Source organism: Somniosus microcephalus, chromosome 10 (genome assembly GCF_052327205.1).
Source record: "Somniosus microcephalus isolate GS21.2 chromosome 10, FLI_Smic_1.0, whole genome shotgun sequence".
Lineage (NCBI taxonomy): Eukaryota > Metazoa > Chordata > Chondrichthyes > Squaliformes > Somniosidae > Somniosus > Somniosus microcephalus.
In genome coordinates, this window is record NC_140996.1 from 96,776,599 (window position 1) to 96,804,499 (window position 27,901).

At 44.7% G+C, this 27,901-nt stretch overlaps 1 protein-coding gene and 1 long non-coding RNA gene across 3 annotated transcripts; one reads left to right on the top strand and one right to left on the bottom strand.

Moving 5' to 3' along the window:
- Positions 1-732: 732 nt before the first annotated feature.
- On the bottom strand, positions 733-6,570 carry LOC147111584 (protocadherin-8-like). 2 transcript variants are annotated; one of them, XM_085998648.1, is made up of 4 exons: positions 4,056-6,564; positions 3,873-3,958; positions 3,629-3,765; positions 733-1,479 (listed from the first exon to the last, which is right to left on the bottom strand). In XM_085998648.1, exons 1-4 carry the CDS (start codon positions 6,435-6,437, stop codon positions 1,160-1,162), a joined length of 2,925 nt encoding a protein of 974 aa, XP_085854774.1. In that variant the 5' UTR covers positions 6,438-6,564; the 3' UTR covers positions 733-1,159. The 2 variants fall into 2 exon arrangements, with proteins under 2 accessions (XP_085854774.1, XP_085854775.1); XM_085998649.1 differs by lacking the exon at positions 3,629-3,765 and having other exon boundaries at positions 1,373-1,479; positions 4,056-6,570.
- Positions 4,824-27,716, top strand: LOC147111585 (uncharacterized). The gene is made up of 2 exons (XR_015079710.1): positions 4,824-4,913; positions 27,366-27,716. It is a non-coding gene; the product is annotated as an uncharacterized LOC147111585 (long non-coding RNA).
- Positions 27,717-27,901: the final 185 nt, after the last annotated feature.

Sequence of the window (27,901 nt, forward strand, 5' to 3'; positions counted from 1 at the left end):
ACCCGGCACCCGGCACTGTGGATGGCCGTTGAGGGAGCGGACGGCCGAACTGGGCCGGCGGCCGACGCATTTAGGTGCGTCACGTGATGCATGGCGTGACGTCAGCGCGTTAGGTCGCTTCTTAAAGGGGCAACGGCCCAAACAGGTAAGTTATATACATACATAGTTAGGTTAAAGTGAATTATGTACAATATAAGGGACAACCAGTAGTACCGCCACAATAGGATTTTTTACATGCACCCAAGAGGGCAGATGAGACCTCAGTTTAACATCTCATCTGAAAGAGTGCCTCCAACAGTGCAGCACTGGAGTGTCAGCTTACATTTTGTGCTCACGTCTCTGGAGTGGGATTTAGAACCTGTAACCTTCGGACTCTGAGGCGAGAGTGCTAGCACAGAGTCAAAGCTAAGGGTTTATACTTGAACTGCTAACCTGTCTTTTCTCTTTACAGATGCTGAAGGACAAACGGTGTGGTTCTGGCATTCTCCGTTTTTATTTCCAACTTTCAACATTTTTTATTGATATTTGGATTGCTGCTAAAGCTGAGCAAATCCCTTCACCAATGGTATTAAATGAGTAGTTGTTAAATCCTGATATGTCCCCTAAAAGTCTCATGGGATAGATCATTCACATTCTTGGTGCTCTTCGGAGATAAATCTGGGATTACACCATGATATTCAGGGTCACTTTTTGGATAGTCAGTTCCGGAATAAATGGAAGAGAAGCACTACATATCATACAAAGGAATTTATTCAGAGAAGTAAAAGTGTGGAACATTATATATAAAACAAAAGTTTTATTAACATATTTGTATGTTTTTTAAACAAATCATTAAATTCTGCACTAAAATAATGGAAAATAGAACACAATAATAAAATCAAACCAAGGTATCGCCAGTTACAAGAGAAAAATAGCACATTGTTTTTAATGTAAAATTATCCTTATTTGACATTTACACATCTTTTCACATTCTGCATTAACTATACATTTTACTTGAAAGATTTTCATGTGGAATCAATTAGAGTTCATACAGTATTTAATATAAAAATAAACAGTTGCTATTATATACAGAATGAACATATTGCACAATTTCAACATTTAAAAAATAATCAATAAACATAACCTGCTCAGATCTGAGAATGTATGCTGGCTACATTGATCAATGAGGTATTACTTGGGGGGTGTGGCTTGTTGATCCCACAGAATGATATAGTGGTACAATAACAGAGGTTACAGCTTCAGATTCATTACATGCGACCTTCTGATATACACTTTGCAGGCCCGCTGTTTTTGGTAAAAGTGCTTGGTAGTACGTGTCTTTCCGGAGTAGATCTCGGGGGAGTGAAGTGCTTTTCCCAAAAGTAGTAAGGTGTTGAGAAGTACTTGTGGAAGAATAAGCATTTGGTCCTCGAGAAGATGGGCTCCAGCAGCGATCCGAATGGCCAAGGATCTTGCACTCGCTAGTGCAGGACCATAAACCTATCCAAAGGAAATAATCAATACTTTTGATTATTCTTTTAATTGGAATATTAACTGTTCAGTGCAATTTATTGAAACCCACAGTGATTACAATGTTAACTGCCTCAGGCCTAGACAGTTGCAATTAAAACTCCGCTGTTTGAATATGAAAATATTATTATAATTATCCTCCTGGTAATGAGGTAGTGTGACTGCGTACCATCTGTTTTCTGGAATGCTTCCTAAGGGGAGGGAAGAATAAAGGCCATGTTTATGTTAGTTTGGGAAATAAGGTGATCCTGGACAAATCTGACTGCATTCAAGTTCATCAATAAACATGTATAGGATTTGCAGCAGTTTTACTTTGCTGCAAACAGCAAACTCACTCTCACTCTTTTTGTTTGTTCATTTTCCCCATATCTTTTAAAGTTTCCCTTTTACAAATAAAAACAATAATGTGAAGTGCTTTTGGGTGTGCATTGAAGCTAATGTGGCAGTATAGCTAGGAAGCCAGAGGTCCCAATCTGATGTCTCACTTCACTAAAATTAAGCTTTGACAGAGGCTATTTCACATCAATTTGCACTGGGTGCAGTATCCCTTCAGCCTGGGTGTGAAACAGGATTATAAAAAGGTGTCCTTGGACTCTCCAAGAGCTTTTCAACAGATGAAATGATTTTCGTGATTGAAGAATGTAATCCTCCTTCCCACGCTTTAACATTATAAAATTAGATAACCAGGGAGCAGAGGAATGCGTAGGCATCCAAGTACACATACAAAGCTCCTTTACTGTTGCACTCCGTGGCAAGATGCAGTCAACATAGTGTACAGTAATGACAGGAAAATCAGCCCAAACCAGAGGCAGAGGCAAGTATAATGGGCAAGTTCAAATGTGAGGGACAGAAATGGTATTTGATGGAAAACATGAAAGGAACGTGTTGCACTTACTAAAAGCCTTGCCTATAGTTCACACTTTCTGTATATGATTGGATGTAAAAATAGAGCATTACAATATATACTTTTCCCACACATTTTTGTCATCATTCAGGCCAGCAGGGATGGGTTTGCCTGGGAGTTTAAGCAAAACTCCAAGTAAAGGCAAATTCTCATTTAATTTTTGTTTGTTAATTTTCCCCTTAATCTTTTAAAGTTTCCCTTTTACAAATAAAGACAACAATTGTTGGAGGCCTTGGCAATAGTGCAGAAGAGATTTACAGGAAACTTTGGTTTATCCGGAGGTTAACTGTCCAGAATGCTCGAGCCACCGGCAAAAATCAGGAGCCGTTTCGTTAGGTTTTTTTTCTTTTCGTTGCTTTTTTTTCCACCAGTCAGGCTCTGCAAGGTCTCGCTGAAGCTGTTGCTAAACTACAGAGACGCTTGCAAGGTACGGCCAACTGTTTAGAAGCTGTTGCTAAGCAACAGGGTTTGTTGCCAGATACGGAGCTCAAAATCTCCGTATGTTTCAACATTAGCGCTGGTTTGTCCGGCAGTTTTGATGGGACGGCAACAGCTCAGTCCCGTCGGTGCCGGATAGCACAAAGTTTCCTGTACTAGAATACCAGAAATGAGGGACTTCAGTTATGTGAAGAGAGGAGAGAAGCTGGGATTGTTCTCCTTAGAGCCGAGAAGTTTAAGGGGAAATTTAATGGAGGTGTTCAAAATTATGAAGGGTTTTGATAGAGTAGATATGGAGAAATTGTTTCCACTGACAGGAGGGTCGATGGCCATGGGATACAGATTTAAGAATTGGCAAAAGAATCAGGGAGAAAATTTGCAGGACTATGGGGAAAGAGCAGGGGAGTGGATCTAATTGAATAGCTCCTTCAAAGAGCCGGCACACTGCTCTTAAGGATCCAAATGCAAATCATACGCTGTAAATTAGTAAAAAGCTAACAAAACAATGTTAAGAATAAAGTTTAAAAAGTCTCCATGGGTGAAATGGTTATAATGATCAAGCTAGTGTAAAGTATAAGTGGTGTGAAACTACCTCTTCAAGGTGGGCTCAAGTGTTTCCCGCAATGTGATACCCCATCAGTGACTTCACTCAAGTTATATTTCAATCTTTGCATTACATTGAAAGCTCTCGGTACAACTGCGCCATCACAGAATTCAATTCTGTGGACAGTCCCAGAGAGTTATTAAGCAAGACTGTGCTAGAAATTGTTGGCTCACCATTGTGCTTTTGACCAAGTGCACTCCTTTTGCTCAGCCCAATACCACTTATATCAGAGTCACTATCGTTAAAGTCGCTGTCTCCTTTCCCACTGTCCTTCCCGCTGAACCTCTCCTGCGTTTGATTTGCAAGTTCGCTGAAAGAGAATCATAAACGTTTCGTACTTATTTCTCTACCGTTCAAAAGGATGTGCTACTTAAATGTAATGAACAGTAACTTGGACCTCTATACAAAAGTACTTACCTTTTATTTAAAGTAAATTGTTTGCCTTGCCAGATTGCGATTGGATGAAGACTTTGATGACCAAAACCAGAAATGGTGGGAAAACACTGGAAAAATAGAAACAGAAAGTGTTAGGGAAATAATTACCAGCAATAATTATCATTGCGCATCAAAACGGCGGCGGTGACTGAAGCTGGCCCTCACCTCCGGCTCTGCTGCTCTGCGGCTCTCTCCTGGCGGGTACAGGCCCACTTCACCATCGCATTCGTTGTCTTTCGAACTGCACAAGGAGGAGGCGCCGCCGTTATACCGCTGGACGCCGAGGCTGGCGGTGAAACTGCCTTCCGAGCCCCGACTCCCTCTGTCCGCCTGCGAACGGGCTTTCTCCCACCCGCCCGGCTTCCTCCCTTTGCCGCAGGCGGTGGCGATGGTGATGATGGCCAGCAGCAAAGCGACGCAGCCGCCCGCCAGCACCAGGATGACGACGAAGGACGTGTCCCAGGTCCGCTTCCCCGGGCCCAGCAGTCCGCGGCCCCCGGGAGGCTCGGCCGCCGTGGCGAAGGTGAGGGTTACGGTGGCGGACAGGGCGGGCCGGCCGCTGTCGCTAACGGCCACGATGAGCCGCAGGGGTCGGGGCCCAAGCGGCTGCCGGGCGAGCGGGCGGCCGAGGTAGATTTCTCCCGTCTCTTTGTCGATGTTGAAGAGCCCGGCCTGCTCCCCGCTGACGATTCGGTAGCTCAGCCTCGCGTTCACCCCTTCGTCGGCGTCCCGGGCCCGCACGCGCGTTGCCAGGTAACCGGAGGGCGCGTCGCCGGGCAGCGTGATGACGTCGGCGGAGCCGTTGCCAGGCAGCGGCTGGGTGACGACGGGCGCGTTGTCGTTGCGATCGGCGACCCGCAGGCTGACGGTGGCCGAGCTGCTGAGCGGCGGGGAGCCGTCGTCGGTGGCCTGAAGCCGCAGCTCGGCCTCCCGCAGCGACTCGCGGTCGAAGGAGCGCAGCGCGTAGATGGCGCCGGTGGCCGGGTGGACGGAGGCCAGGGCGGAGCCCGGCTCCAGCAGCCGGTAGGTGACCCTGCCGTTGTCGCCCAGGTCTGGGTCGCGGGCGATCACGGTGGCGATGTAGGTCCCGGGCTCGTTGTTCTCCAGCACCGACACCCGGTAGACGCTGCGGGAGAAGGCGGGTGCGTTGTCGTTCTCGTCGCCCACACGGATGGTGTAGGGCCAGATGGTTTTGTACGGGGCCGGGCCCAGGTCCTCGGCCACCAGCGTCAGGTTATATTCGGCCGCCTGCTCGCGGTCCAGCGCCGCCGCCGTGACGATCATGTGGCTGCTGCCGTAGGCCGGCCGCAGCTTGAAGTGCTCGTGTCCGTACAGAGTGCAGGAGACCCGGCCGTTGGCGCCAGAGTCCCTGTCCGAGGTGCTGACGAGCGCCACGAAGCTGCCCTTGGCCGCCGCCTCGGTGATGTAGGCCAGCCCGGAGCTGGTGGCGGCCATCGGGGTGATGCTGATCTCGGGGGCGTTGTCGTTGACGTCCAGGATGCGGACGGTGACCTTGCAGCCGGTGGCGCTCGGGTTCGCTCCCAGGTCCTGCGCCTGTACATCCAGCTCGAAGCTCGTCCTGCTCTCGTGGTCGAGCGGGCCTTCCAGGGTCAAGCGGCCGGACTGGGCATCCAGGCGGAAGAGCCGCCGGACCTCGGCCGCCACCTGGGGGCTGAAGCCGTAGACCACCTCACCGTTCAGCCCTTCGTCCGGGTCCTCGGCGTCCAGATCCAGCAGCAGGGAGCCCAGCGGCGCGTCTTCATCCAGCTCCACCAGGAAGGAGCTCTGCTCGAAGGCCGGGCTGTGGTCGTTCCAGTCCAGCACCCGGACATGGAGCTGGGCTGCCCCGCTCCGGGAGGGGGTCCCGCCGTCCTGGGCTGCCAGCTCCAGGGTGAAGTGAGCTTCAGTCTCCCGGTCAAGCGCCTCCACCAGCACCAGCTCGGCGTATTTAACCCCGTCCGTCCTGGTGCGCACCTCCAGCTCGAAGTGTCTGTTTGGGGAAAGTTGGTAGTTTTGCAGATAGTTGGCGCCAACGTCGGCATCCACCGCCGCGTCCAAGGGGACGCGGGTCCCCAGGGCCGAGCTCTCGGAGATTTCCACCGATATCTCCGAGTTGGGGAACTCGGGGGCGTTGTCGTTGATGTCGCTCACTTCGATCTCGACATGGACCAGGACGAACTTCTCCCTGGAGAAGTTCACCACGTCGAAGACGATCAGACAGGGTTCTTTATCCTGGCAGAGCTGCTCTCGGTCTACGCGGCGCCCGACCGTCAGCTGCCCGTCACTTTCTCTAACTTCCACCAAAGACGAGTTGGACTTTTGCATCAATCGGAAACCGCTCGGGGCGTCAGTGTCACCTGCCGCGTTTAGCTGCAAATCTGCGGCCAGGTTTCCGATCACGGTGCCGGGAAATTCTTCCTCGTAGGTGGAATACTTGGCCCTTATGCAGTCAGTCATCGGAGCAACAAGAAGTACGAGAAATAGGGAACAGAGGTTGAAGGAGGGACCGCAGACCGGAGCAACAAACTTGCCTCTTTCGGCGGTCATCTTCTGACTTAGTTATTCTGTTTACTTTTTAATTAAATTCTTATTGAAAGTGGCAGGTCTGAGAATTTGCTGGCTTCCTTTTCCGTGCTCGGGTGTACCGTGCATGTACTTTCAGGATAAAACTGTTTGCACGATTCTTCACTTGAATCAACTCTCAATATCAAGTCTCCACAGGTCCCGGGGCATTTTATTGACAAGTGTATGTAAATTAGACATTTGGCAGCCAATCGTATTTCGCGAGGTGGGACAAACAGTGTTTCAGAATTAGAATACCGAAGATGTCCGAGAGCTCGACTCTGGGTACTCTTTTAGTTTGGACCAAAAAAAACCCAATTGGACTGTAAATGAACAAAAGTTCAACTAAAACTTAGCAAATCAAATTAAAATTTGGTTTTCCGGGTTGATAATGCACTCCAGTCCCCACGGCGCCCACCGGTCGCGGAAACTCAACTCTGGGTAACGTGAGAAGCCATAAATGTGTAAAATATTATTTTTGCGGTGGGTAATAATGGCGAACTGAACGCTGTTAGTACCCCTTTGAAACTGACTGCAACTTCAGGATCTAGCGCATGTGTATCCAAACGCTGAAATCCTGAAGTTGCGGTCAGTCATTCACTGCTCCGACACTGGCTACGCTGTGCCCCTCGCACCATAGCCGCCTATCAGTGTAGTCAGTGAAATCGGTGAAACTGATGAAAACTTGGGCTTCTCTGTGATAATATCGCTGTGAAATACCCCATTAAAAGGTAGGCCTTGATGGATTAGGTGTAACTGGGGTTTTAACAGCGCATTGACTGCTAAACAAACGTTATGGCCCTGAAAAACTAATTTTAATTTTGTGGAATGTCAAATTTTTCCATAATAATGAATATTACAATTTTTAAGAAACTTTAAAAAAAATTCTATTTTTCAAAGTTTGTTCATATTTATTTCAGGTTTACCTTTTCCCCATGTGAGAGCCCCAATCTTTGTTTTGCTCTCTAACATTTTTAAAACGTCTGAATAAAACAACTTCTTCACTTCCTGGTTCCCTCTTTGTGAGAATTCTGCATTGTGATTGGTTGCTTAAACAGCTTGTTGACGCCACAGCAGCTTGCACTAGGGATTACCCACTATTCTACACTGATCTGACTTGTGCGTTGAGAAAGGCAAACTTCTCACCACGGAAATTGCGAGATTTTAATGAGCAGCTTTCTTCAGGGCGCGCACCGAACATCTTTGCTTTTGCTTTGCTGCTGACTGCAAATTCTGGGCCTATGTGTTTTTGTAATGCCCCAACTTACAAAAGTATACGTATTCATCGCTATTAGAAGGAAAGGGGAAATATATTAAAATTGAAAAAACCCGACAATACAGAATGATTAGAATTAGCATTCCAGAACAGCGGATACCTTTTAATATACATAAATTTGTTTGTCATGTTGAAACTAAATACTAATGTACCCAACTAGTTCTCGCACGTTGAAGCTATAAACCATATATACTAATGTACGTAACTACTTTAACATATTAAAGCTGTAAATATATAAAATAATGTGCGTAATTCTACTTTCACGTATTATAGCTGTAAACTTATATACGCTAATGTACGTAACTCTAGTTTCACGTTAAAGCTGTAAACCATATAGCGGTGCACTATCCCTGCTCATCCTTCTTGATCTGTCTTCAGCCTTTGCCACAGTTGACTAAACTATTCTCCTCCTTCAACACCTCTCTTTCGTTGCCTTCGCCTGGTTCCATTCTTATCTATTCAGTTGCAGCCAGAAAGTCTCCTACCCTGGCTTCTCTTCTCGCTCCCACACCATTACCTCTGGAGTCCCCCAAGGATCTATCCTTCGCTTCCTCCTACTTCTCATCTATGTGCTGCCCCTCGGCGATATCATCTGAAAACACAACATCAGATTTTAAATGTACGCTGACGACACCCAGCTCTACCTCACCACCAGTTCTCTTGACCCCTCCACTGCCTCTGATTTATCATGTTGCTTGTCTGACATCCCGTATTGGATGAGCAGAATTTCCTCCAAGTAAATATTGGGTAAATCGATGCTATTGTCTTCGGTCCCCACCATAAACTCCGTTCCCTAACTAGTGACTCTATCCCCCTCCTGGCCACTGTCTTGAAACTGAACCAGACTGTTCGCAACCTCGGTGTACTATTTGACCCTGAGCTGAGTTTCCAACACCATATCCTCTCCATCACCAAGACTGCCTGCTTCTACCTCCATAATATCACCCGTCTCCACCTCGCCTCAGCCCATCTGGTGTTGAAACTGTCATCCATGCTTTTGTTACCTCTAAACTTGACTATTCCAATGCTCTCCTGGCAGACCTTCCATAAACTTCAGGTCATCCAAAACTCTGGTGCCTGTATCCTAACTTGCACCAAGTCCCATTTACCCATTACCATGGTGCTTGCTGATCTACATTGGCTCCCAGTCCGGCAATGCTTCGAATTTAAAATTCTCATCCTAGTATTCAAATCCTTCCATGGCCTTTCCCCTCCCTATCTCTGTAACCTCAAGCCCTACAACCCTGCATGATCTCTGTGTTCCTCCAATTTTGGCCACTTATGCATCCCTGATTTCCATCACCTCCACCACAATGAATGTTGGAGGAAAGTAAGTGGGCGGCCATCTGACATGGTAGGAAGAAGAGGCAGGCAATGCAGGAATCCTCCAGGAGTGTGGCGCTCAGAAACCGGTATTCAGTGCTGAGGGTGACAACATCTTGGGGCAGTACAGTCTAGAGCACATCCACGACACCGTGGGGCAAATAACTGCCCCATTGAAGTGTAGAAATGCAGTTGTCATAGGCAATGATACCTTTAATTTGTTTTAGGTGTGCAGCCCATTCAAATTCCTGTGCATGCGCATTTTTTTCTATTTATAATCCGGTGCACCGGTTGCACAACAGCTCCAGACAGCTGTGCAGCCGTGCAGCTTAACGGGAACATTGGTCATAGGGGTTTCAATAGTCAGGGTTATAGACAGGCATTTTTGTAGCTGCCAACATGAATCTTGCATGGTGTGTTGCCTCCCTGGTGCCAATGACATGGGAAAGAAAAGGATTGAAGTCTTACAGACAGAATTTCAGGAACTAGTGAGGAGACTAAAGAGCAGGACCTCAAAGGTGGTAATCTCTGGATTACTCCTAGTGTCACAGGCTAGTGAGTATAAGAACAGTAAGAAAAAGCAGGTTAATGCATGGCTGGAGAAATGGTGCAGGAGGGAGGGCTTCAGATTCCTGGGGCATTGGAGTAGGAGGGACTTGTACAAGGTGAACTGGTTGCACCTGAACAGGGCTGGGACCAATGCCCTTGATAAGAGGTTAACTAGTGTTATGGGGGAGGGTTTAACCTAATTAGGCGAGGTGAGGGGAACCAGGATGAATCATCAGAGAGGACAAACAAGGTGCAAAAAGAACTGGGAGGGACAAACAGCATTAGAATAAAGAGTAGTCCAGAAAGAGGAGGGATCGGACAGGGGAGAAATGGTGGGTTTGGAGTGCATGTCATGGAGCGTGAAAAATAAGGTTGATGAGCAATGTTCCCTCTAATTTTTATTTTAGGTGCGCGGTCCCTTTAAATTTGTTGTGTGGCCACGCATGCACAGTATCTTTTCCAGTGAAACAGCTGGCTTAGGGGGAACATTGTTGATGAGCTGCTGGCACAATTTGCCACATGGGGTTATGATACAGTAGCAATAAAGGAGACCTGGCTCAAATACGGTCAGGAATGGGAACTTAACCTTCCTGGCTACAATGTATTTAGCAAGAATAGGGAAGGAAAAAAAGGATGGGCAGGGTGTGTGGCAGTATTGATGAAATATACCGTTTTGGCCCTGGAAAGGGATGTGCTTGAGGGTTCAAAAACAGAATCTGTTTGGTTAGAGTTAAGGAGTAGAAGAGGAGTTGTTACACTGCCGGGTGTATACTATAGATCACCAAATAGTGGGAAGGAGATGGAGGAGCAAAGTTTAAGCAAATTTTAGAAAGATGTAAAAACAATAGAGTAGTGATAATGGGGGACTTCAATTATCCTAATATAGACTGGGGAAAAACAGTTTAAAGGGCAAGGAGGAATTTCCAAAAGGTGCACAGGAGAACTTTCTCGATCATGTAGCAGATAAGAGAAGTAAAGGTAGGGGAACATACAGACAATAGTGACCATAATATAATATGCTTTAAGATGATAATTGAGAAGGACATAAGTATGATGAAATCCAGGTTAATAGATTGGAGAAAAGCTAATTTTGAGGGGCTGAGAATAGAACTTGGGGGGAAAAATGGGCAACAATATTGGCAAACAACGATGTAGAACAGCAATGGGAAACATTTAAAATGGTGTTTAACAGAGTGCAGGAAAAAATATATTCCGTTAAAAGGAAAGAACAAACTAAACAATAATGAGACTCCATGGATGAATAAAGCCATAAGGGAACAATTGAGGGCAAGGAAAGAGGCATACATTAAGTACATAGACAGCAGGGAAGTGCATGATAAGAGAGAATACGAAAAGATTAGGAGAGAAGTCAAAAAAAAACAATTAGGGAGGCAAAGAGGAACTATGAAATTAAATCAAGGAACATAAAACAAAATTGTAAAATATTTTATAGGCACATCAATAAAAAAAGGAAGGTTGGGATGGGACTAGGGCCATTAACCGATAGTCAGGATAATACCACAGTTAACGATAGAGAGATGGCAGAAATATTAAATAATTATTTTGCTTCAATATTTACCGGGAGATAGAACAGGTGGACATGACATTGGATGATGAGATTAGTAATGAGATAAGTGCATTTAAAATAAAAAAGGGGATATATTAAATAAATTACTCAAACGCAAAGAAGATAAAACCCTTGGTCCAGATGGATTGCATCCACGCATTTTAAAAGAATCTAGGGAAGAGATAGCAGAGGCATTACTATGCATATTTAATAATTTGTTAGAAAAAGGTAAAAGGTGTACTGCCAGAGGACTAGCGGATAGCTAACATAATACCGATATTTAAAAAGGGGGATAGAACATGTCCAGGGAATTATAGACCAGTCAGTTTAACATTGGTGGTAGGAAAAATAATGGAATCCCTACTAAAAGAGAAAATAGAAGAACATCTAGAAACCAAAAATATAATAATGAATAGTCAACATGGATTTCAAAAGGGAAAGTCTTGCTTGACCAACCTTATTGAAGTTTTTGAGGAGGTAACAGACAGAGTAGACAATCGTATTGCAGTAGATGTAATTTATCTGGATTTTCAAAAGGCCTTTGATAAGGTATCCCATAATAGACTGATGAACAAGGTCACAGAATGTGGAGTCAGGGGACAAGTAGCAGAATGGATTGCTGGCTGGCTTCAGGACAGAGTAGGAGTAAAGGGTAGCTATTCACAGTGGCAGTAGGTGGGTAGTGGTGTTCCACAAGGATCAGTGCTGGGACCACTGCTGTTCACAATTTGCATTAACGATTTAGACTTTGGAATCAAAAACACAATTTCTAAATTTGCGGATGAAACCAAATTGGGGGGGGATAGTCAATACTGAGGAGGACTGCAAGTTACAGGAGGACATTAATAACCTTGCAGAATGGGCATATAATTGGCAAATGAAGTTCAACACAGATAAATGTGAGGTATTACATTTTGGTAGGAAGAATAGAGAGGTCACTTATCACTTGGAGAGTGTGAGTCGGTGGGGTAGTGGAACAAAGGGATCCAGGAATACAAATACACAAATCACTAAAAGTTGCGACACAGGTTAGCAAGGCCATAAAAAAGCAATCCAAGCACTAGGGTTTATTTCTAGAGGGATAGAATTGAAAAGTAGGGAAGTTATGCTAAACCTGTATCGAACCTTGGTTAGACCACACTTAGAGTACTGCATACAGTTCTGGTTGCCATATTATAAAAAGAATATAGAGGCACTGGGGAGGGTGCAGAGAAGCTGTACAAGGATGATACCAGAAATGCGAGGGTATACATATCAGGAAAGGATGACCAGGCTGGGTCTCTTTTCTCTTGAAAAAAGAAGGCTGATAGAGGTCTTTAAAATTATGAAAATTTTTTAATAGAGTGGATACAGAGAGAATTCCCAGATTTTCCGATCGCAGACCTCCCATGGGTGGAGGACTGTGATCTGGAAAAATCTGCACCCTTACCTCAGGGCTCCCAGGAGGCGCAGAGTTCCGCTGCTGGGCCTCTCCTAACTGCCGGTGCGCAGGGCCCACATATCCCAGAGGCGCAGGTAGTTCGCAGCGTCCCTGGGATCACGTGGGCTATGGGGAGCCAATCAGAGAAGGGAATCTCCCTTTATACATTTGACAGGAAGACCTGTCAAATATATGAGTGGAGATCACCCCCAAAAACATAGTAAAACTTCAAATACATTTTTTAAAAATCACATTTTTAAAGTGACTTGAAATTACATAAATTAACTATTTTAAACAAAAATTTAAATTTTTAAGTTTTTAACGGGGCTAAAAATAACCTTACCTTTCTTTAAAGTATTTTTAAATGATAAATCAGTGGGAAAATTAAAAAAAAAACTTTTTTTCAACTCTTATCCTGGTAATACCAGGCGCAAGAATTGTAAGTGTTTTCTGCGGGTGGTGGGTCTCCAAAAAGCGGATTTCTCCGCCCGCAGAGGCCCTTCTCCCGGGCAGCCGGAGGATCTGTCAAGAGCTTTCTTGACACATCAGAAATGCCGGTTTCCAGCACATAGAAACATAGAAACATAGAAGATAGGAGCAGGAGTAGGCCATTCGGCCCTTCGAGCCTGCTCCGCCATTCAATGAGATCATGGCTGATCATCCAAATTCAGTACCCTGTCCCTGCCTTCTCCCCATATCCCTTGATCCCTTTAGCCTCAAGAAATATATCCCAACTCTTTCTCGAATATATTTAATGAACTGGCCTCCACTGCCCTCTGTGGCAGAGAATTCCACAGGTTCACCACTCTCTGGGTGAAGACATTCGCCCTCATTTCAGTCCTAAATGACTTACCCCTTATCCTTAGACTATGACCCCTGGTTCTGGACTCCCCGGCCATCAGAAACATCCTTTCTGCATCTAGTCTGTCCAGACCTGACAGAATTTTATAGGTTTCGATGAGATCCCCTCTCAATCTTCTAAACTCCAGTGAGTATAAACCCAATTGACACAATCCTCGTACGTCATTCCTGCCATCCCAGGTATCCGCCTGGTGAATCTTCGCTGCACTCCCTCCATGGCACGAACGTCCTTCCTCAGGTAAGGTGACCAAAACTGCACACAATACTCAAGGTGCGGTCTCACCAAGGCCCTGTAGAACTGCAGCAAGACATCCTTGTTCTTGTACTCGAACCCTCTTGCTACGAAGGCCAACATACCATTTGCCTTCTTAACCGCCTGCTGCACCTGCATGCTTACCTTCAGCGACTGGTGCACAAGAACACCCAGGTCTCTTTGCACTTCCCCTTCTCCCAATCTATTGCCATTCAAATAATAATCTGCCTTCCTGTTTTTGCCACCAAAGTGGATAACCTCACATTTATCCACATTATAGTGCATTTGCCATGTTTCTGCCCAATCACCCAACCTGTCCAAATCGTACTGGAGTTTCATGACATCCTCCTCACAGCATACCCTCCCACCCAGCTTTGTGTCATCTGCAAATTTGGAGATATTACATCCAATTCCCTCGTCCAGATCATTAATATATATTGTGAACAGCTGGGGTCCTAGGACCGATCCTTGCGGTACCCCACTAGTCACAGCCTGCCACTCGGAAAACGACCCGTTTATTCCAACTCTTTGCTTTCTGTCCACCAACCAGTTCTCTATCCAAGTCAATACCTTGCCCCCAATCCCATATGCCTTAATTTTGCACGCTAACCTCTTATGCGGGACCTTATCGAAAGCCTTCTGAAAGTCCAAATGCACCACATCTGTAGTGTCCGTGTGTAGATAAAGACACTGAAGACAGGAGTTGGTTCATAGGTATTTACTAAGCAAGTCTGGGGGGGGGGGGGTTCTAAAGGATATACACAATACACAGGCTTATATAGCCCAAGTGGCAATTACCGGCATTACGCACACCTGGGGCTCTTAAAGGCACATACACCATAATTGCTCTTAAAGGCACATACACCACAATTCCTCCCCTTCTAGCTAACTAGTACATCATATTTTAAGTAATTATTAATTACATGTTATATGCAAAATAATATACATTGCTGTATTAATTAATTATAAGTTAGTCTCTCAGGAGGCTTCCTGACTCGGTCCGGATAACGCCTCGGGGGTGTAGTAGTTTCTGGTGGTGTAGTAGGTTCTTCTGGCAAGGCTGATTCGGCTTGAAGGCCAGTGTCGGGTTCATCGGGCTCCAGTATCACCGGATCGGAGGTAGATATGGGTATCTCTACTTCATCGTTAGATGTATAGAGTGGTGGTGTAGGTTGTCCCTTTTCGGATGACTTGATGATTTGGTCAGCATGGCGCCTTATTATGCTGTCTCCGATGTCCACGGTATACATCAGTGGTCCTAATCGTGTGCAGATAGTTCCAGGCTGCCATTTCTCGGTACGGTAGTCCCGGGCCAAAACCGGTTGGCCTATCTGGAAGACCCTAGTTGGCCTTTCATTCATGCCCTGAAACTGCCGGTTCTCCACGTCCCTTCGGATGTTGGGCTTGACCAAATCCAGCCGGCATCTCAGGTTTCTATTGTAGAACATCATGGCGGGAGTTTGGTTAGTAACCATATGCGTTGCATTCCTATATGCAAATAAGAAGTTATCCACCTTGTGCTGAAGTTTTATGTCTTCATTACCCATGGCCTTGATGGCCTTCTTGAAGGTCTGGACAAACCTTTCAGCCAATCCATTGGTGGCGGGATGGTATGGGGCGGACGTGTAGTGCTTTACCCCATTGTTCTTTAAGAACTTTCTGAATTCTTCGGACACAAATTGCGGTCCATTATCAGAACATATCTGCTCCGGCAGCCCATTCCTGGCAAATATGGTCCTTAATACTGTGATGGTTTTTTCCGTGGTGGTGGAGGACATCTTTATTACCTCCGGCCACTTGGAGTGTGCATCAACTGCGATTAAGAACATTGAGTCCATAAATGGACCAGCAAATTCGATGTGCACCCTTTGCCAGGGAGATGAGGGCCACTCCCATGGATGTAGAGGGGCCTGTGGCGGAGCATTTTGGACCTTCTGGCATCCTAGGCAGCTCTTGGTCATGTCTTCGATGTCTCCATCGATACCTGGCCACCATACAAATGCCCTAGCTAGGTTCTTCATTTTCACTCCACCCAGATGCCCCTCGTGAAGCTCCTTTAGCACTTTATCCTGGAGTTTGGGTGGAATCACCACTCTGGATCCACACATCAAGGTTCCTTGGCACACTGACAGCTGTTCTCTTCTTTGCGAGAATGCTGGCAACAGTGGTTTGCCATGTGCTGGCCATCCCTTCACTGTTAAATCGTAGACCCGTGAGAGAATAGGGTCATTTCTTGTCTCCCTTTCAATGGCAGAATTTGTCACCGGTAGACATTCCACTATGGTAGAGTGGAATATCTACTGGGTCTACTGTAGGTGCCTCTTCTATCGTTGGCAACGGTAGGCGTGATAAACCATCAGCATTCCCATGCTGTTTTGACCCTTTGTATTCAATGTTGTGTTGGTGTGCCCCTAGAAAAAGGGACCACCTCTGTAGTCTTTGTGCCGTCATAATGGGGACACCTTTTTTAGGGTTGAATATGGAGATGAGGGGTTGATGGTCAGTCAGCAAGGTAAATTTTTGTCCGTGTAGGTAATGGTTGAATTTCTTCACTCCCCATACCAGGCTGAGTGCTTCCCTGTCTATCTGGGCATAGTTACGCTCAGCTGAGTTCAATGAGCGTGACGCAAAAGCTATCGGCCGTTCTGAGCCATCAGGGAATCTATGGGACAATACCGCTCCTATGCCGTAAGGGGATGCATCGCACGCCAGTCTGATTGGTAGTGATGGGTTGTAATGAGCCAAAATTTTCTCGGATGTGATTAAGTCTTTACATTTATGGAAGGCATGTTTACAGTCTTCGTTCCATTTCCAAATCACTCCTGTCTGTAGAAGATCATTAAGAGGGTGTAGAATAGTTGATAAGTTCGGTAAAAATTTATGAGAGTAATTTATTAATCCCAGGAATGACCTTAATTGTGAAACATTTTCAGGTGCTGGGGCTTTTATAACTGCTTCAATTTTTTCAGGTGACTTATGCAATCCTTCCTTATTAATTATGTGGCCACAATATGATATCTGATTTTGGAAAAATTCGCACTTGGGGCGATTTGCTCGTAGGCCCCGTTCTTTCAGCCTAGTGAGCACCTGCTCCAAATTGGCAAGGTGCTCGTTGTCGTTTTCTCCTGTTATAAGGATGTCGTCTAGGTAGCATTGAGTCCCCGGAATCCCTTGCAGGACTTGTTCCATAGCTCTTTGCCAGATAGCTGGAGCTGATGCTATTCCAAAAACCAGTCGATTGTACTGGTACAGGCCTTTGTGTGTGTTTATTGTGAGATACTTTTTAGAGGTCTCCTCAACCTCCATCTGTAGATATGCCTGTGCCAAGTCAATTTTTGTGAAACGTTTCCCTCCGGATAGTGAGGCGAAAATATCTTCTATCCTCGGAAGAGGATACTGTATCGTGTGAAGGACCGGGTTTACAGTCACCTTAAAGTCCCCACAGATGCGAATTTTTTTCTGTTCCTCAGAGTTATTTTTCAATTTTTTTCATGACTGGAACGATGGGTGTTGCCCATTCGCTCCAATCTATTTTGGATAATACGCCTGCCTTTTCCAAATTCTTCAGCTCTGCCTCGACTGCCGGACGTATTGCGTATGGCACCGGTCTTGCCTTAAAAAATTTTGGAATTGCTCTATCTTCCACTTTTATTGAGGCGGTGATGCCTTTCAAGGTTCCTAGTTTCTCTTGAAACACTTCTTTGGCATTGGCCAAGATGTCTTTTAATCGTTCAGGTATGATGTCATCATTGTTTTTTTCCTTACTGGTTACCGTCAGTGCCTGAATGGAGTGCCAGTCTAAACGTATCTTCCTTATCCATTCACGTCCCAACAACGGTGGACCACCATCTTGTAGAATGTATAAATACAACTTTTGTATTTCTTTGCCGTTGTATACCACAGGCACCCTTATTTTTCCTTTGGGGTAGACTTTCTGCCCCATATATGTTTTTAAGATAATGGATGTGTCTTTTAGAGGTATATGCGAAAATAGCCTCTCGTAATCTCGTCGATTTATTACGGTTAGAGCTGATCCTGTATCTAGCTCCATTTTAACTGGGGACCCTGCTATTGTGAGGGTAACCCAAATGGTTTGGTAATCCTCTTTGGCAAGTACATTATGTAATTTGAGACAGCTTAGTCTCTTGTTTCCGGAGTCGCTATCGCTATTCTGGTCTTCGGAGCTATTGTCCGTCATCATTTGTACCTTCCTGTACTTTTCTTTATTGATTTTTTGTTTTCTGTCAGTGGATTTATTTTGTCCAGATTGGCATACCCGTGCAATGTGTCCAATCTTACCACATTGCCTGCATGCTTTGCCCTTGAACCAGCAGTCCCTCTGGTTATGGGTGGATCTGCCGCAACGATAACATCTTCCGAACTCCTGTGTCATTTTATGGGTGCCGAAGTCCTGTGTCTCTTGTTGTATCTCTGCAGCTCCTTTTGCTGCTGCTTCGTATGATACAGCCATACTGAAAGCTTTGTCCAATGTTAAATCTTTTTCAGAAAGCAGTCTTTTTTGTGTTCCTTCACTTAAGAGACCGCAAACAAATTTGTCTCGAAGATAATCCGATAGTCCTGCCCCGAATTGGCAGTACTTTGATAGCTTTCTTAATTCAGTTAGGTAATCAGCGTTACTTTCATTCTTGTGTTGATTTCTCTTGAAGAACTTGAATCGTTCCGCTATCAGCAGCGGTGTTGGGTTTAAATGCTCCTGCAGGGTATCAACAATTTCTTTAAAAGTCTTGTCCTTTGGTTTGGCTGGAGTGATTAAATTTCGTAACAGCCCGTATGTCTTCGCGCCCATTAAGTTCAGAAGTACTGAAGCTTTTTTTTCATCTGTTATTCCATTTGCAGTGCAATAAACCTCTACTCTTTCCACGTATGTGGTCCAATCTTCTATTTCGCCATCAAAAGCCTCAATATTACCAGATTTAGGCATTTCAGAAAAGATATGGCGCTTCCCGCGCTTTTTTTTTCTGTAGCAATGATATGGCGCTTCCCACGCTTTCCCGCCGCTGCTACCGATAACAACGCTGTTTTACTGTGGTTTCCGTTTATTCACTGTTGGAGACTCGTTCCCGACGGAGGTCTAAACGCTGACCTGCTTGCCGCGCCGGCCGTCTCTCGATTGCACCCTCCCAGTCCGTTATTGCTTGCCTCCGATTTCGCTGCCTGTCTCAGCTGTAGAGCCCGCCGCTGGAGCTCCAGCCTGGCGCCCAGGAAGGATTAGCGCAGTGCCTGTCACCAGCTTGGCCAGCTGGTGAAACCACAGTTTCTCTTACTTCCTCGAGTCTTCTGGACGCTGGAGGAATCAATGTCCTTGAGGTGCTGCCGAATTGCAGGGTAAGTCCGTTTCCACTTCGTCGCCACTGTAGTGTCTGTGTGTAGATAAAGACACTGAAGACAGGAGTTGGTTCATAGGTATTTACTAAGCAAGTCTGGGGGGGGGGGGTTTCTAAAGGATATACACAATACACAGGCTTATATAGCCCAAGTGGCAATTACCGGCATTACGCACACCTGGGGCTCTTAAAGGCACATACACCATAATTGCTCTTAAAGGCACATACACTACAACATCCACTGGTTCCCCCTCATCTATTTTACCAGTTACATCCTCAAAAAATTCCAGTAGATTAGTCAAGCATGATTTACCTTTTGTAAATCCATGTTGACTTTGTCCGATCCTGTCACTGCTTTCCAAGTGCTCTGCTATTACATCTTTTATAATGGACTCTAGCATTTTGCCCACTACCGATGTCAGGCTTACCGGTCTATAATTCCCTGCTTTTTCTCTGCCACCTTTTTTGAATAGTGGGGTAACATTAGCTACCCTCCAATCCATGGGTACTGTTCCAGAGTCTACCGAGTTCTGGAAGATGACCAGCAATGCATCTACTATTTCTAGGGCCACTTCCTTAAGTACCCTAGGATGTAGATTATCAGGCCCTGGGGATTTATCAGCCTTCAGTCCCATCAATTTTCCTAACACCATTTCCCTACAAATACTGATTTCTTTCAGTTCCTCCCTTTCATCAGACCCTATGTTCCACGGTATTTCTGGGAGGTTATTTGTGTCCTCCTTTGTGAAGACAGAACCAAAATATGTATTTAGTTGGTCTGCCATTTCTTTGCTCCCCATTATAAATTCCCCCGATTCTGACTGCAAGGGACCTACACTTGACTTCACCAATCTTTTTCTCTTTACATATCTATAAAAGCTTTTACAGTTAGTTTTTATGTTCCCTGAAAACTTACTCTCATATTCTATTTTCCCTTTCTTAATTAATCCCTTTGTCCTCCTTTGTTGAATCCTAAACTGCTCCCAATCCTCAGGATTATTGCTTTTTCTGGCCAATTTGTATGTCCTCTCCTTGGATCTTATGCTATCCCTAATTTCCCTTGTTAGCCACGGTTGAGTCACCTTTTTTGTTTTATTTTTATGCCAAACTGGGATGAACAAATTCTGTAGTTCATCCATTCGGTCTTTGAATGTTTGCCATTGCCTATCCACCGTAAACCCTTTGAGTGCCATTCCCCAATCAATCCTACCCAACTCGCTCCTCAGACCATCGTAGTTTCCTTTATTTAAATTGAGGACCCTAGTTTCTGAGTCAACTACTTCATTCTCCATCTTAATGAAGAATTCGATCATATGATCGCTCTGACCCAAGGGGCTTCGTACAACAAGATTGCTAATTAATCCTTTCTCGTTACATAATACCCAGTCTAAGATGGCCTGATCTCTGGTTGGTTCCTCGACATATTGGTCCAGGAAACCATCCCGTAAACACTCCAGGAATTCCTCCTCCACAGTATTGTTACTAATTTGGTTAGCCCAATCTATATGTAGATTAAAGCCACCCATGATGACTGCTGTGCCCTTATTGCATGCTTCTTTAATTTCCCTTTTAATGCCATCCCTAACCTCCGCCTTACTGCTTGGAGGTCTATATACCACTCCCACTAATGTTTTTTTCCCCTTAGTATTTCTCAATTCTACCCGTACAGATTCCACATCATCAGAGCTAATATCCTTCATTACAATTGTGTTAATCCCTTCTCTAACCAGTAATGCTACCACTCCTCCCTTTCCTTTTTGCTTATCTTTCCTGAATATCGAATACCCCTGGATGTTGAGTTCCCAGTCTTGGCCATCCTTGAGCCATGTTTCCGTAATCCCAACCAAATCATATTTGCATGCCTGAAACCGGCATTTCCAATGTCCCTACGGGTGAGTACACAGCGCGTACACACCCGTGGGGATCTGAATTTCTGCCCCAATGTTTCCACGTGTGCGTAAGAGCATAACTAGAGGCCATCAATATAAGATTGTCACCAAGAAATCAAATAGGGAATTCAGAAGAAACTTCTTTAGCCAAAGAGTGGTGAGAATGTAGAACTCGCTACCACATGAGTGGTTGAAGTGAATAGTATAGATGCATTTAAGGGGAGGCCAGACAAGCATATGAGGGAAAAGGGAATAGAGGGTTATACTGATAGAATTAGATGAGGAAAGATGGGAGGAGGCTCACATGGAGCATAAACGCCGGCATAGATTGGTTGGACCGAATGGCCTGTTTCTGTGCCGTATATCCTATGTAAAAAATGTTTTAAGCATTTCAGAACCTCTTAAAAAGCATTTGGACTTCAAGACCTGGTTGAAACTTTTTTAGCTGAGGGGAAAATTGCTTTTTATTTCTGTTTCTTCCAAAATCATATTCAAAACTTTGGGGGGGGGGGGCAGTGTTTTTAACACTCATTTTTTGTGAGAAGTTCATTAAAATCTTTAAAGTCTTTCAAGTCTCGTTGCAGCTTTGACAGAAGTTGCTCCACATTCTCTTTCCTTCTTCAGCGCTGTCGTTAAACACAACAAAAAAATAATAAAATAAACTAATTCCAAACGGAACTCAAATAAGAAAGTGAATAAAGTGGTTAAACTTCCTAAGAAGGCAGTGAGGTTGTCTATCCCCAGCCTTGGCGATGAGTTGGGATCAGTTTTGGAGAATTTGTTTCCTCTTTTTCTGCTGCTGTTCCCTCCGCCTCTCACAGACTCTGAGGTACAAATGGGGGCACAAACTTTTTCCCCTCTCTCATAACATGATTTAAATAACCCTGATAAACTCTTTCAAAAAGGGGACAACACCTGGCAAAATTTAACTGGAACTTACCACGGGACATTCAGCATCACTTTCCTGTATTTTTTTCGGCTTTAAACAATTTTCTGAATTTAAAAAAAAATTCTCATGTTTGTTTCACTGGGGGCCTAAAACGTGTTTGCTTTAGCCTTCCAACGTCCATTGTACATGTGCTGCACCTCCACCTGTGATGTTCCAAAGTGCAGCTGCCGTTCAGTCCTCGGGAATGGACTACACTTGTCTGGACCCTCACCCCTCTCTCTCTTCCTCTCTCCCTCCATTTCCCTCTCTCTCCCTCCGTCTCCTCTCTCTCCATCCCCCTCTCCATCCATTCCCCTCCGTCCCTCTCTCTCCATCCCCCTCTCTCTCTCCGTCCCTCTCTCTCTCCGTCCCTCTCTCCGTCCCTCTCTCTCTCTCCCTCTCTCTCCGTCCCTCTCTCTCCGTCCCTCGCTCACTCCCCAGTCTCTCTCGCTCTCTCCAGTCCATCTCTTTCTCTCCCCAGTCTCTTTCTCCCCAGTCTCTATCCCCAGTCTCTCTCCCTCCCCAGTCTCTCTCCCTCCCCAGTCTCTCTCCCTCCCCAGTCTCTCTCTCTCCCCAGTCTCCCTCTCTCTCCCCAGTCTTGCTCTCTCCCCGTCTTTCTCTCTCTCCCCATCTCTCTCTCCCCATTTCGCTCTCTCTCCCCCAGTCTCATGCTCTCTCCCCCAGTCTCGCTCGCTCTCTCCCAGTCTTTCTCTCTGCCCAGCCTCTCTCTCTCCCCAGTCTCACTCTCTCTCCCTCGCTCGCTCTCTCTCTCTCTCTCTCTCTCTCTCTCCTTTCGATCCTCGATCTTCCCCCCCACTAGCCACCAACAGATCCCCTGACCTCCGCACAAAAGCGTGGCCCAACTGGATACTATGCATGTGCGGCTCCGGTATACCACGAGAAGGCACAGAAGGCGGCAAAGGCAAATAATCAGAGCGCAGGGGATTCTACCGCTGTCCCACTGAAAGGTCAAGGTTCAAGGGAGAAAACCAAACCCCTCCTGGCATTACACAGCAACCCATCAGCCATCAGAACACACACTTCAAGAGCTGCAATTGCGATCGGCTCTGAGGTCACAAGACTCGGAAACGAGTCTGTCTGGATTCCTGGGGCCATTGTATATTGGGCCCCTCCCCCGCACCAGCTGCTGTTTAGCTCTCTGCGCAGCATTTCAAATCAACTGCATGCGAGCTCGGGGATCCGTGCATGCACGCACCCGTGCACCTTAGAGGGAACAGTGATCACAATATCATTAAGTTTAGAGTAGTTATGGAAAAGGACAAGGAACAATCAAAGTCTAAGAGTCAAAGGATGGGTAGGCCGATTAAGATCGAATAGGAAATTATGTGGAGGCAGAGGGCATAGCTGAGGTACTAAATGAGTACTTTGTATCTGTCTTCACAAAAGAAGAGGATGCTGTCAATGTCACAGTAGAGGAGGAGGGTTTAGAGAAATTGGATAGGCTAGAAATAGATAGAGGAGGTACTTAAAAAGTTGGTAGTGCTCAAAGTAGAAAGACACCAGGTCTGGATGGGATGCATCCTAGTTTGCTGAGGGAAATAAGGGCAGAAATAGCAGAGGCTCTGGCCACAATCTTTCAACCCTCCTTGGATACGGAAGCAATACCAGAGGACTAGTGGGTTGCAAATGTTACACCCCTATTCAAGAAAGGGGAGAGCAATAAACCCGGTGACTACCAACCAATCGGCCTAATGTCAGCGGTGGAGAAACTTTTAGAGACCATAATCCGGGACAAAATTAATTCTCACTTGGAAAAATATGAGTTAATAAATGACAGCCAACACATATTTGTTAAAGGTAAATCATGTCTGACAAACTTGATTGAGTTCTTTGATGAAGTAACAGAGAGGGTTGATGAGGGTAGTGCAGTTGATGTGTATATGGACTTTCAAAAGACGTTTGATAAAATGCCACATAATAGACTTGTTAGCAGAATTCAAGTTCATAGGATTAAAGGGGCAATGGCAGCACAGAAATAAAATTGGCGAAGAGACAGAAAGCAGGGAGTAGTGATGAAAGGTCATCGACCTGAAACATTAACTCTGTTTCTCTCTCCACAGATGCTGCCCGACCTGCTGAGTATATCCAGCATTTTCTGTTTTTATTTCAGATTTCCAGCAATCCGCAGTATTTTGCTTTTGTGCTGGAGTAGTGATGAATGGTTGTTTTTCAGACTGGATGGAAGTATACAGTGGTCGGTTTTAGGACCACTGCTCTTTTTGATATACATTAATGACCGGACATAAAGGACATAATTTCAAATTTGCAGTTGACACAAAACTCGGAAATGGTGTTAACAGGAGCAGATTTTAGGAGGACATAGACAGATTGTGAAATGGGCAGACACAAAGCAGATAAAATTTAATGCAGAGAAGTGTGAAGTGATGCATTTTGAAAGTAAGAATGAGGAGAGGCAATAAAAATTATATGGTACAATTTTAAAGGGTGTGCAGGATAGTGAGTCCTGGGGGTTCGTATACACAAATCTTTGAAGGTGGCAGGACAAGTTGAGAAGGCTGTTAAAAAAGCATACAGGATCACGAGCTTTATAAATAGAAGCGTAGAGTACAAAAGCAAGGAGGTTATGCTAAACCTTAAGAAATCACTGATTAGGCCTCAGCTAGAATATTGTGCCTAATTCTGGGCACCATACTTTGGGAAAAATATCAAGGCCTTGGAGAGGGTGCAGAGGAGATTTACTAGAATGTTACCAGGGATGAGGGACTTCAGTTATGGGGAGAGATGAAAGAAGCTGGGATTGTTTGCCTTTGAGCAGTGATAGTTAGGAGGAGATTTAATAGAGATGTTCAAAATTATGATGGGTTTTGATAGTGTAAATCAGGAGAAACTATTTCCACTGGCAGGAGGGTCGGTAACCAGAGAACACAGATTGAAGATAATTGGCTAAAGAACCAGAGGGGAGATGAGGAGAACTGTTTTTACAGAGTGAGTTGCAATGATCTGGAATGCACTGCCTGAAAGGGTGGTGGAAGCAGATTCAATAGTAAGTTTCAAAAGGGAATTGGATACAGTATATACTTGAAAAGGAAAAATGTGCAGGGCTTTGGGAAAAGACCAGGGGAGTGGGACTAATTGAATAGCTCTTTCAAAGATTCGGCACAGATATGATGGGCTGAGTGGCCTCCTTCTGTGCTGTATGATTCTATGTGTAACTCGAGTTTCACATGTTAAAAGCAGTAAACCATATACACTAATATACATAACTGGATTCACATGTTAAAACTGTAAACCATATACACTAATATACATAACTGGATTCACATGTTAAAACTGTAAACCATATACACTAATGTACATAACTAGTTTCACATGTTAAAGCTGTGAGAGCCAGCTTGGATCTGTAAAGGGTAGGTCATGTCTAACAAACCTAGTTGAATTTTTTAAGGAGGTAACTAACATGGTAGATAAGGGTGTATCTATGAATGTTATTTATATGGACTTCCAGAAGACATTTGATAAGAGACTGTTAACAAAAATGAAATGCATGGAATTGGAGGCAACCTATTGAAATGGGTAAGGAATTAGGTAAGAGACAGAGAGTGGGGATAATGACTATGTACTCAAATTGGCAGGATGTGACTAGTGGTGTCCCCTAGGGATCTGTACTGGGGCCTCAGCTTTTCACTATATCAATGACTTAGGTGAAGGAATAGAGAGTCCTATATCCAAGTTTGCTGATGACACTAAGTTAGGTGGCACAGTAAGTAGTGTAGATGGGAGAAGAAATTTGCAAAGGGACATTGATAGCTTAAGTGAGTGGGTGGAACAGGGGTAGATGGAGTTCAGTGTGGGGAACTGTGAGGCCATCCACTTTGAAACTAAGAAAGATCGATCAGAGTATTTTCTAAATGTTGAGAAGCTGGGCACTGTGGATGAGCAGAGAGATTTAGGGATCCGTGTACAGAAATCACTAAAACCTGGACAGGCGCAAAAATTAATTCAAAAGGCTGATGAATGTTGGCCTTTATAGGGGGCTGGAACACAAAGGGGTGGAAGTTATATTACAGTTATATAAAGCTCTGGTTAGACCCCATTTACAGCACTGTGTTCAGTTAGGGGCACCAGACCTCAGGAACGATATATTGGCCATGGAGGGGGTGCAGTGCAGATTCACCAGAATTATACCAGTGCTGAAAAGGTTAAACTATGAGAACAGGCTGCATAAACTAGGCTTGTTCACCCATCACCCCTGTGCTCACTGACCTACATTTGCTCCTGGTTAAGCAACACCTCGATTTTAAAATTCAAATCCCTCCATAGCCTCACCCCTCCCTATCTCTGTAAACTCCTCTAGCCCCACAACCCTCTGTGATATCTGCGCTCCTCTAATTCTGGCCTCTTGAGCGACCCTCATTTTAATTGCACAACCATTGACGGCTGTACCTTCAGCTGCCAAGGCCTCAAGCTCTGGAATTCCCTCCCTAAACTTCTCCGCCTCTCTATCTTCCTTTAAGATGCTCCTTAAAAACTACCTCTTTGACCAAGCTTTTGACCATCTGCCCTAATATCTGCTTATGTGGCTGATGTCAAATTTTGTTTTATAACGCTCTTATGAAGCACCTTGGGAGATTTTGCTACATTAAACGAGCTATATAAATGTAAGTTGTTGCTATTGTTCAAGCTGTAAACCATATACACTAATGTACATAACTCTAGTTTCACATATTCAAGCGGTAAACCATATACACTAATGTTCGTAAGTAGTTTCACGTTACAGCTGTATCATATACAGATATACATTATATTGAATTATGTATGCATCCCGCATATTTTTAAGTTCCGATTAAAACTAGATAAATTAACCTGGTTGGAACATATTTTTTACAAACCCCCCCCCTCCCCCACCCAATCAAGCTTTGGGTTTATTTCGTTGGGTTTGTAGGGGCCGATTTCGTTTGTGTGAGAAATGCTGAATTTTGCTTCAATACTTCTTTGTTGTTATTTTTTGTTCGTGTATATCACTTTTCTGACTGTCTCTTTGGCCCGGGTAGCCTGTATAGAAAATAGTGGCAGGTGAAGAACAACCGCTTCCAATGGGATTTAGTTTAAGCACTAGCAGATTTAGCGAGGTTTCAATGGTCAGATTAGTTCAATCGCTTATGAAAGTCTCGTTAGCAGTACGTCTATAATAGCCTGGCAGGGCACCCCATTTGAGGCATCAATGTCTGTTTTATTTCAATGCAGCAAACTAAAAGGATACTCGACAATTTCCACAGAGGACCCGCGCTAAGTTTAATATAATGAGCAATCGCCACATGTATCCATTCTGTTTCTACACGGACACAATCAACCGCCATAACTCTTTGACTAAACGATGATGTGTGCTGAATTGAATACAATTGCGTTGGATATTAAAATACATTTAGTGATCCACCCCACCGATAGGCCTGTTACGCCTATCTCGGGACTTTATTTCCCACCTTTCGTGCACGCTAACACTTGGATCCTTTTTTTATATAGAGACAAAACATCAGTAGGCGGTTCGGATTGTTCAACCCGAGGGAATGAAACCATCTGCCATAAGAGCTAAAGAATCAGGAAACAGGTCGCGTGATAGTATTTGTGTTGCCCTATATATTGAGTGCTATTCAGCGGCACGAAATGCTTGAAGCTTCGGTATCTCGGAAGCTTTGATTGTGCCTTTCGAAATGTCTTGTCATTTGAATTTATGTAATTGAGTCTAAAGCACGCTTTGTATATATTTTTTCCACATTTGCACTCTACCGCAGTAAATCGAAAGGAACAACCGCGTGCAAATACCGCCCATTGGTTACATAATAAATGTAAAAAAAAACTTTTTTGAAAGAACAATGTTCGCCTGCCTACAATTGAAGCTTACAGGGAAGAGATTCCAGCCACTGGCGGAAACAAATTAACATTTTGGAATATAACCAACACAATCCACCACATAATATAATCCAGGAGGTTGGAAGAGGGGATTTAGTGACAGTGGAGAAAGCTGACTAATAATTGTAGGAATCACCTAAACATTCTGG